Genomic DNA, 10,520 nt, shown 5'->3' with positions numbered 1-10,520 from the left:
TCTCCTTATAATTCAATCAATTAAGTCCTGGTAGCATCCTAGTAAATCTTTTCTGCATTCTTTCTAGCTTAATAATACCCTTTCTATAATAGGGTGATCAGAATTGCACACAGTATTCCAAGTGTGGCCTTACCAATATCTTGTACAACTTCAACAAGACGTCCAAACTCCTGTATTCAATGTTCTGACTGATGAAACCAAGCATGCCGAATGCCTTTTTCACCACTCTGTCCACCTGTGACTCCACTTTCAAGGAGCCATCAACATGTACACCAAGATTTCTTTGTTCTGTAACTCTCCCCAATGCCCTACCATTAACTAAGTCTTGCCCTGGTTCAATCTACCAAAATGCATTACCTCGCATTTGTCTAAATTAAACTCCATCTGCCATTCGTCAGTCCACTGGCCCAATTGATCAAGATCCCACTGCAATTGGAGATAACCTTCCTCACTATCCACCACGCCACCAATCTTGGTATCATCTGCAAACTTACTAACCATGTCCCCTATATTCTCATACAAATCATTAATATAAATGACAAATAACAGTGGGCCCAGCACTGATCCCTAAGGCACACCACTGGTCACAGGCCTCCAGTTTGAAAAACAACTCTCTATAACCACCGTCTGGCTTCTGTGAAGAAGCCAATTTTGTATCCATTTAAATACCTCACCCTGGATCCCAATCTATTGCCTGGAAATATGAGTCTAACATCCTACCAAATACTTCGGTAATCAGATTGAACCTACTGTTCATGTGATCTTTTTTCTATATTAAAGTGGAATAAATTTTTACTGAGTATTTATTTCTTACTAAGTAATTAAATAAGCATTACCTAATCATCTCCAAAAACATTGTATTGACGGAAGCCGGGCATTTTGTTCTAAGTTTAAGTACTTGCGTGCGCTTCATTTAAGTCAAACATTCAGCACAATCCATTGTTAGCCAGAAGATACGCAGCAGGAATACATCAATCACCTTCATCACTTTCCTCTCCTCAACTTTGCTGCCAATGGCTTTCCCCTCCTCTTTGGTTGATGCCTTTTAGCTTCTTGCTGGGATAAGGAATGCCAAATAGCCATTATTTGTATGAAACAATTGTGGACGGCAAGAAGTCAGCTATTCACCCACAGCAGGATCACACCCAAACCAAAAATCGTAGAGTATATGAGAAATTCCGATTGAATAGGAAGTCTGCATTATTTTCTCCAGTAAAAAGTCTGACAACACTCATTATTTTCTCCAGCCCAGTGCCCTGAGTCAATTTTAGCACTCTTAACCAAGAACATATTCTCTAAACAAACTGTAAAACACATTGATTAAGCTGATTTATCTGAGGTGGAGGAATAGGCTTCATTTTCTATCTGATGTTTTCTGGGTTGTAGTGACGCAGACGGTGCATTAGCGCAGATTCGAGATAAACGTACACCGCGATCTTTCTGCACTTTAATAACTCGCTTAATTGTGGAATTTAATTACACTTGAATCCTGCTTCCTCAGCAAACTGTACGCTTAAATTACATTCCGAGGCTACTCCACACCAGATAACTGACATTTTAGAGTTTAGGTCACATCAGGTCCCTGGATTGCACGGACTTTTTCCATGTGTTTTTTTCGTGTCTGTTTTTCTTTTGTTTGGTGTTCTTGGCTCCGCTCATTTGAACGGGAAGTTCCCAAAACTTTTCTTCTAGGAAAGAAAAGTGAAGGTACTGAGACACGTGGTTGGGAATTTCTTTTCATTGTGGGAGGCGGGGCGGGGGGGGGATTCCCAAATCAGGCAAACAGCTCTTATAAAAAGGAGAGCACAGCCCAGAGATCCGCTAACGAATAAGCTTCCTCTGCTCAGGGGTGAACTTCACATCAGCTGCTTGTTCTGTGGGCACTGCATTATGGCGAGTGGAAGATATCTGTACCTTGTACTGGCTCTCGTATTCCGGCACACAGACGGTAATATTTGACATCTTCATTTTTTTTAACTGCACTTTTTTTTATCACCTACATGTCATTATAATTAGTTCATAATCAAAAACGAATTTAAAAGATTCATTCTGGCTTTCTGTTCATTTAAAGACGCATTTGCGAAATTAAAACACTAAGAACATAAGAAATAGGAGCAGGAGTAGGCCATTTAGCCCTTCGAGCCTGCCCCGCCATTCAATAAGATCACAGCTGACCTGAAGTGGATCAGGTCCGCTTTGCCCCTTTCTCCCCATAACCCTTAATTCCCCTGAATATCAAAAACCTATCTACCCGTGACTTAAATATATTTAGCGAGGTAGCCTCCACCACTTCAACGGGCAGAGAATTCCAGAGATTCACCACTCTTTGAGTGAAGAAGTTCCTCCTCAACTCTGATCTAACTGCTCCCCCCCCCCACTTATCTTTCTAAGTGGGAAGAATCTCTCTATCTCCACCCTATCCGTCCCCTTCATTATCTTATACGTCTCTATAAGATCCCCCCTCATCCTTCTAAACTCCGACGAGTACAGACCCAGTCTATTTAGTCTCCCTTCATAGTTCAACCCCCTCATCACTACATTTTCAACATCAAACCAAGATCAAAAACTTTTTATACCTTTGTAACCTTTTCTAAAGTCTAAATTGTAGGTTTGTTTTATAAATCCCTACATGTTTTATTACATATTTTAGTGAATTTTCTGTAAATTTTTAAACATTTGTAAACTCTAAAATATATGTTTGTTTTAAACGTTGCGAATGCGATAAATGTTTAAACATTGAGTTATAATTGAATTATATTTCGACACGTTTTTAAAATTAAATTGTCAAATTCCCCTACACAGGATCTACATTTGACTTGAAACTGCTGCCAAAGTCAGAAATATGGGCCCGGATGGGAAAGCCACTGGTGCTGAGTTGCCAAAGCACGGGCTGCTCTCATATTCCTCGCTTCAATTGGGCAACTCTAAACGATCAGCCTCTTGCGGGGAATATCAGCACCCAGGGCTCGGTGTCCAACCTCACCATCTCCTCCTTGCAAAATGAGCAAATGTACCGCTGTGATGCAAAATGCGATAGCCCGGCCGAATTACTGAGAAGATCCTGCATGGTGAACGTTTATTGTGAGTATTAACTCATCACTGACTTTTTTTAAAAATATACTTTCTGGATGATTTGTTTTAAAATAGTAGAAAATGCAAGTATTTCTAATTCTCTCAAAAGTGACTGGTCGGTCTTGGTGTTCACTCGTCAGCGGTTTCAGAACTGTTTTCTGAATCTATTCGTGAATGACTGGAGAACCTGCGTTTGTAGTGGATCTGGAATGAATGGGTTAATGGTCAGGAGAGGTAGTAGCATCACTAAACTCGCTTTCCCTGTTTGATTCTGCGGCTGCAGCTTTCCCAGATGAGCTAGTCCTGGAGACAGTCGGTGCGCTGGAACTGGGCAAGAGTAACTCCTTGATCTGCACAGTTCCTGATGTTGATTCGGTTGCGGTGGAGGTGGAGCTGCTGAAAGGAGGGACGCTTCTAAATAAACACACGTTTCGCCAAGCGCCCGTAACCATCAGCAGTGAACTGGTGCCTGAGCTTGCAGACTCGGGAGAAGAGGTCAGCTGCCGTGCCCGGGTTTTCCACAGGGATAACAATAAACTAATCCAGACTTTAGAGAGCAAGTTAACGTTACAGGTTCTGTGTAAGTATCGACTCAATGATTTGACCTCAGCTGTTCAGTAAAAATTTACAACTCGCTCGCATTGTGCTTACCAAAATCTCTCCCCCCACCCGCGGTAGATGCTCCCAGAATGACCAACATTTCTGTAACGCCATCTCACACTGTGAGGGAAGGACAGGACATCCTGCTGAAGTGTGTTACCAACAGCAACCCTCCTGCCAGGATTGTGTGGAGCAGAGAATCGGCCGATGGCTGGTCGGTGATGCCAGAGGAGAAACCAACTCTTCGTCTGCCAGCAGCCCGGATTGGAGATTCAGGAACCTACCGCTGTGAAGTCAGCAATGAGCTGGGGAGAGAGAGCAGAAAGCTGGAGATTCACATTCAGGGTAAGTGAACCTCTCTCCGGCTCGATTCCGTGGCGATGCTGATTTGAAACAGCTTCTTGTTGCTTACTCATTTCACTCCGCCTCTCTCGTTTACAGGTGGCCCCAGAGACACCCATCTCTCTATCACTCCCTCCATTGTGAAGGAAGAAAGCCCTGTCAATGTTACCTGCACCAGCCATTCGAAACCGTCTGCTCGGATTATACTGAGGAAGAAGTCAGAAAGTGGACAGATGGAGCAGGTCTCAGAAACTGGAACATTTACAATTGATGCAGCTAAATTTGGTGATGCAGGGCTGTATGAATGTGAGGCCATTAATGATCTGGGAGCAGAAAACACAATGGCAGAACTGACTGTTCTAGGTTTGTACCCTATCTTTGAAATACTTTAATTGCTTATTATACAGTTTAAGTGAGAAAAACCTTAGAGGTACTAACTGCCCCTAATAACACTAGTCTGTGAAGGAAAACTGGGTTTCTCCAGGGAGAGCAGCCTCTATAGGAAGGACTGAACCCATGCTAACTATTATCTGTTGACAATTGGATGAGCTCACAGAATGAAGGCTGCTAACACTGCCAGTTAGAACACATTCCTATCTGAATAAGTATCGACTCAGAGATTTGACCTCAGCTATTCAGTAAAAATTTATAACTCGCTTGTATTGTGCTTACCAAAATTTTTCTTGCCCCACCCCCTCCCCCCAGCATCACATCCACATTAGTTACAACCTGGGCTAGGTACAATAATGTCCTGAAAATAATCTACTGATCATCAGTCACTGGAGTGCTCCCTACTTTCACATTTCCTCATGGTCTGTGTAAAAGTCAGGCAAGTCTGTGATATTGTTTGCATCCTTTAGACAAATTCTTACAAGCTCTGATATGAATGAGGGAGGAACTCAGTTCCATCCACTGGCCTCAGGACCTTCTCTCAATTTAACAGCGGGCACATGGCCACCAACACAGGGCTGGATTTTGAGGGTGTTGGAGCCTACAGTAGAGGAAAGGGGTGAACCATTTTCATGCTCTGCAGAACTCGAGGCAGCATCTTGTCAGCGGCAACCAATTAAGTGACAAGTGGTGGCCATTTAGTGGGATGTTGTTTCTGCTGAGTGTCCCTTCCTGGGTCAAGGAGTTCCAAAATAGGAAACTCTTCTGTCCTTATTGCCCATCAGAAAACCCCCTGATGGCCTCCCAATGTGATGAAGGGTCCTCCAACCACTGGTAAAATACCAGCGGAGGTAGGGAGAAGCTATAATTGGCCAATTAAATGGCTCAATTAGGCTCTTGGCCAGTGGGCATGGAGCCAAAATGGGGCATGTTACATGCCATCTTCCTTGCCAGCTTTCTAACCTTCTGGCTTCCCAGTCCATCCCCTGAAATCATGCCCACCATCCTTGGCAATGACATTGCTGATTATTTCAGAATGTAACGAGTGTCGAATTGTTAAAATTGTAACCAAATCTCTCCAGATTTGAATAATAATGGAAAATATCCTTTTCTACAGGTGGCCCCAGAGACACCCATCTCTCTATCACTCCCTCCATTGTGAAGGAAGAAAGCCCTGTCAATGTTACCTGCACCAGCCATTCGAAACCGTCTGCTCAGATTATACTGAGGAAGAAGTCAGAAAGTGGACAGATGGAGCAGGTCTCGGAAACTGGAACATTTACAATTGATGCAGCTAAATTTGGTGATGCAGGGTTGTATGAATGTGAGGCCATTAATGACCTGGGAGCAGAAAACACAACGGCAAAACTGACTGTTCTAGGTTTGTACCCTATCTTTGAAATACTTTAATTGCTTTTTATATAGTTTAACAGCTCAGAGATACTAACCGCCCCTAATAACACTAGTCTGTGAAGGAAGACTGCATTTTTCCAGGGAGGGCAGCCTCTATAGGAAGGACTGAACCCTTGCTAACGATTATACTTTGATAATTGGATGAGCTCAATAGAATGGAGGGTGTTAACACTGCCAGTTAGAACACATCCCTATCATCATTATCCACTATCAGCATCACATCCGACCATATTAGTTACAATCTGGCTAGGTACAAAGTAAGATCTCCCTATTTCTGCTGATCACCAATCACAGAAATGCTTCCTTGGTTCAAGTTTCACTTACGTTAGATCTTTTGTGTCAAAGTCAGCCAGTCTGTGTTATTGTTTGCATTTTTTAGACAAGTATGGAATATTCCAAATCCATGCAGACTCTGGCAGGAATGAGGTAGGAATGCAGTTCTATACTGCTGGCCTCAGGATCTTCTCTTGTTTTAATGGACGTCATGCAGCCAGCAGCTCAAAGCCACAATATGTAACTTCTGAGCCAAACCCATCAGCCATAAACTGTTTGGTGTTGCCAAGTCTAACTGGAGTGTGGGATTGATAATGGGAAATATCTTTATTTACAGGTGCCCCCAGAGACACCCGTCTCATTGTTGCTCCTCCTATTGTGAAGGAAGGAGATCCTGTCAGTATTAGTTGCACTAGCCACTCAAACCCATCTGCACAAATCGTACTGAGAAAGAAGTCAGAAAATGGACTGTTGGAGTCAATCTCGGAAACTGGAACATTAACAATTGATGCAGCTCAGTTCAGTGATGCGGGGCTGTATGAATGTGAGGCCATTAATTATCTGGGAAGGCAAATCCAAAGCACAGAACTCCACATTCAAGGTTTGTAAAGAAATTAATGAATGTATCACAACATATCCTACTTCCTTGGAAAAATAAAAACTATTCCTGCAAACCATCACGCTAACCATCTTCCCATCCATTGACTCTGTCTACACTTCCTGCTGCCTCGGCAAAGCAACCAGCATAATTAAGAACCCCATACACCCACACATTCTCTCTTCCGCCTTCATCCGTCGGGAAAAGACACAAAAGTCTGAATCATGTATCAACTGACTCAAGAACAGCTTCTTCCCTGTTATCATCAGACTTTTGAATGGACCTACCTTGCATCAGATCATAGATCATAGAAAGGTCATTAAGTTGACCTTTCTCTACACCCTAGCTATGACTGTAACACTACATTCTGAACACTCTCGTTTCCTTCCCTATGAATGGTATACTTTGTATAGCTTGCAAGAAACAGTACTTTTCACTGAATGCTAATACATGTGACAATAAACCAAATCAAAATTTTCACACTAGTTTTAATATAAACGTCTTTCTTTTTACCTCATAGTTCTGAATCTTTGGGCACATCCTTCCAAGTTGGTCAATGAAGGTGAGAATGTCACCATAGGCTGCACTGTTCACAATAGTTCCGGAGCCAAGTTCATCTGGAAGAAATTGGTGAAAAACAGTGAAGCCGTTCTGTGTTCTACTAATGATTCTTTTACAATCATTGAAATAACTCAAAGTGATGCTGGATTTTATAAGGTTGAAGTAATCAATGAATTGGGAAATCAATCTGGACTTGTGGAATTAATGGTTATGGGTAAGTAAAATGTACTTTTAGCACTAAAGAGTATTAGTGGTTGGGATTTTACTGAAATTTATTTCTAAACCTGATTCCTTTTCTCTAGAAAAGCCCACTGATGAGAATTCTGCAGGAATCCTAATCCCAGCCTGTACTGGGACACTGACATCTGCAGGAACACTTCTGAGTGCTCTATATTATATCTACCGCAGAAGCAAGGGATCATATCATGTGCCAGGAGAACAGATTGTGTGAACAAAGAAAGGACTGGAGGAATGAACATTTCCATTACTCGTCTTTAAGCTTCAATACTCAACATCTCCTGTCAGGAGGATTGTGGATGGGGAGACAAATGAAGTACAAGACTGTCCCTGTGATATGAATATGATTCAATAACATTACCAACAGCTAGCATCCAGAATGGAAGGTGAGGGACACTTGAACTTAAGGCACTTTACTGTAAATGGTCCTCAGAATCTTGGGTACTGTGAGCGGAGCTGGGCTGAGACATCTTGGACGCTAGAATCGGTATCTGAAGCTGGGATTGGAAATCTTGCCCATGATTGCTTATATACAACATAAATCAAACTCAATTTGCAATACTTTATAATCATAAAGTATTTGTATGTGGAATTTTAATTTGAACTAAGCACCTTAATGAAAAGTGTTTACTTTTGTTCACTGAAAAAAAAATTAAATGGAGAATTCAAACTATCCAAACTTATTAGCAAGATGTGTTTTTACACAACTGCTAAACTTCATGTGAATTTCCTTGTCGGCAAAATACGAAAATAATTAGTTTCCAAAGTGGGAGATAAATGAGGTTTTATCATTTGTACATCTATGAAGGACTCATCAAATGAATTGATATTTTAATTGATTCTCAAGGTGATTGAATATTTAGAATTACTGAGTGTGAACGTTTGACAGATTATACTGACTGACTGACAATTGTGTTTTTAATAAATTGAAAATGTTTTTTTAAAGTGCTCTTACTAGTTATATTTTGTGAATACTGCTGGATGAGAAGTGAAATATAAGCTCAACAAAATTACTTATCTTTACAGGGGATGAGTCTCAGATGTGACATAAGTCTGGCTATACATTATGTGCAATTGTTAAATTTAGTACTCAAAGCAACTCTCACTTTTGAGTTTCAGCTGAAATAAACTATCCTGGTTCCTCAAATATTTCAAACTGAAATCCCAAACAAATTGTGACAGACATTATCTATTAGACAGAAATGACATCCAGGTCAACGGCCTTGGAGTATTGGGTATTACTATAGAATAAAGACTTTTTTTAAAATCAGTGAGGTTCATTGATACTAATTTTATTTTTCAAAATATCAAACTACAGGAGGCAGGCTATTCATGGGTTTAAAAAGTAGCATAAATAATCCATATAAATTTTGACAAGTATGGCTGTAGGCCACAGATGACACAAGGAAGTAAAACACGTGGGAGTTCAAAATTTAATGATTCAACCAATTTGCCTTTACACTACAATCTTTGGAGTGAAGTCTTTCATCCTTCACATCAATTGTAGTGTAAAGAGAACCACCCCCCAGGTGGTCTAGTACTGCTTGCTGAATTCAGGCTGAACTCAGGATAGTGACTTTACTGTATTTAATGTGTCAAAAGAATTCCAGTTAAACACATTTTGCTACATACCATTATTCCAATGTGTCAGGATACATTTTACTGTGAAAATTGAGACAGACACAAAAGAGGAATTTTGCCGTCCAGACATTAATGACAGAGTTCATTTAATCAGATGGATTTCCTTTCAGAGTAGTTCTGCCTCTCCAAATACAGAAAATGCTGTTCATGTTTTATTCAGAGAATTCAGAGCACCTGCAAATCTACAAGCAACAGATCCTTGACTGCACTGAAGAGAGCACTAGGTACTTAGCTGCACAATTCTTAGAGAAATCTGATTTCTGTAAGACTTGTGCAGCTAAGTGCCTAGTTCTTTCTAATCATACATATTTACTAACTAATCAGATGCTCAGAGTCCAGGAGTGAAAGAATGAATTATATTTAACGGTTGTTCTGATATCCAAAGAAATAGGGGAAAGCAAAAGTCTTAAAACACCACACTGGAATTTTACCAGCTCGCCTGCCACAGAATCAGAATGAGCGAGTGGCAGACAACAGAAATATCCATTGACCTTGGGCGGGAACGAGGCCATAAATGTGTCTTGATGGGAACTGGAGACGCAAGAAATTGCTGATGGAAAAGGGTGTCCTTGGTAGAATCTGGAGATCTCTGTAGTAATAAAGAGAGCACAAAGAAGTGTTTGGGAATAAGAGGTAAAGAAAGATGGAGAGTAATGAAAGCACAGGGCAACAGAAAGAAAAGTACAAGGCATTAAAGGAAGCGTATAAGCAAGAAATACCTCTACTTACTTTATGCAAAGTAATATCTGCATGATCAAAAGATGAAATAAGTGGAATTGAAGCTAACACAATGTTAGGTTTTATGGAAGTTGGGCTATTGTGTACAATTTTGGGATCCATGTTACCTGAAGGCAATGCAATAGAGAAGATGCAGCACAAATTCATTAAGGTGCTACCAACTATGAGGAAGGAGGAATTGAAAAGTTGTGTTGATTTTTGTTGGAACATTGGAGTTTGTGGGATAAAATGTTAGGAAACATCTGAAATTATGAAGGGTCAGATAGAATATATAGAAACTGATTGTTTCCGACGATCAAAGAGGTTGGAACAGGCGAACGTAAATATTAGATCAAATGTAAGATTCGTGTCAGAGAACGGAAGTATTTTTACATGAAGGATTTGGAATGCACACCCAGACCTGGCAATTGAAGCAGAAACCATGTCCACATTTAAAATTGAGTTAGATAGATGTGTAAAGGAAAAGGGAATAAAGGGACATGGGAACAGCCAGCACTATTGTTTTTTTTGTTCATGTGGCAGATAACACTGTTACAAAATTGTTGGGTGTGACAGTCTGCTTCTATACTGTAATTTCTAAGTAACACTTATGCAATTGGGAATGTTTGACTTTATTTGGGTTCCTAGAATTAATTAAGTAAACCAACAATGTCGA

The 10,520-nt window shown here is 40.7% G+C and overlaps 2 protein-coding genes across 3 annotated transcripts in view; one reads left to right on the top strand and one right to left on the bottom strand.

Annotated features, from left to right (window-relative positions):
• The first annotated feature begins 1,841 nt into the window (after positions 1-1,841).
• Positions 1,842-8,389, top strand: vcam1b (vascular cell adhesion molecule 1b). The gene is made up of 9 exons (XM_080195805.1): positions 1,842-1,948; positions 2,803-3,081; positions 3,356-3,652; positions 3,751-4,017; positions 4,114-4,377; positions 5,522-5,785; positions 6,428-6,691; positions 7,209-7,463; positions 7,552-8,389. The coding sequence occupies exons 1-9, from the start codon at positions 1,891-1,893 to the stop codon at positions 7,698-7,700; spliced, it is 2,097 nt and encodes a 698-aa protein (XP_080051931.1). The 5' UTR covers positions 1,842-1,890; the 3' UTR covers positions 7,701-8,389.
• Positions 7,222-10,520, bottom strand: part of extl2 (exostosin-like glycosyltransferase 2) — a 49,638-nt gene continuing 46,339 nt past the window's right edge. The window contains exon 5 of one of the 2 annotated variants that reach the window (XR_013887864.1): positions 7,222-7,305. The gene's annotated coding sequence lies outside the window, so the exon portion shown is untranslated. The remainder of the gene's footprint in view (positions 7,306-10,520) is intronic. The other variant, XR_013887867.1, reaches the window with a different exon arrangement.

Source organism: Carcharhinus amblyrhynchos, chromosome 9 (assembly GCF_965287045.1).
Source record: "Carcharhinus amblyrhynchos chromosome 9, sCarAmb.v2.hapA, whole genome shotgun sequence".
Classification (NCBI taxonomy): domain Eukaryota; kingdom Metazoa; phylum Chordata; class Chondrichthyes; order Carcharhiniformes; family Carcharhinidae; genus Carcharhinus; species Carcharhinus amblyrhynchos.
The sequence above is the reverse complement of the archived record's forward strand: the minus strand, read 5'-3'. Positions and strand labels throughout refer to the sequence as shown.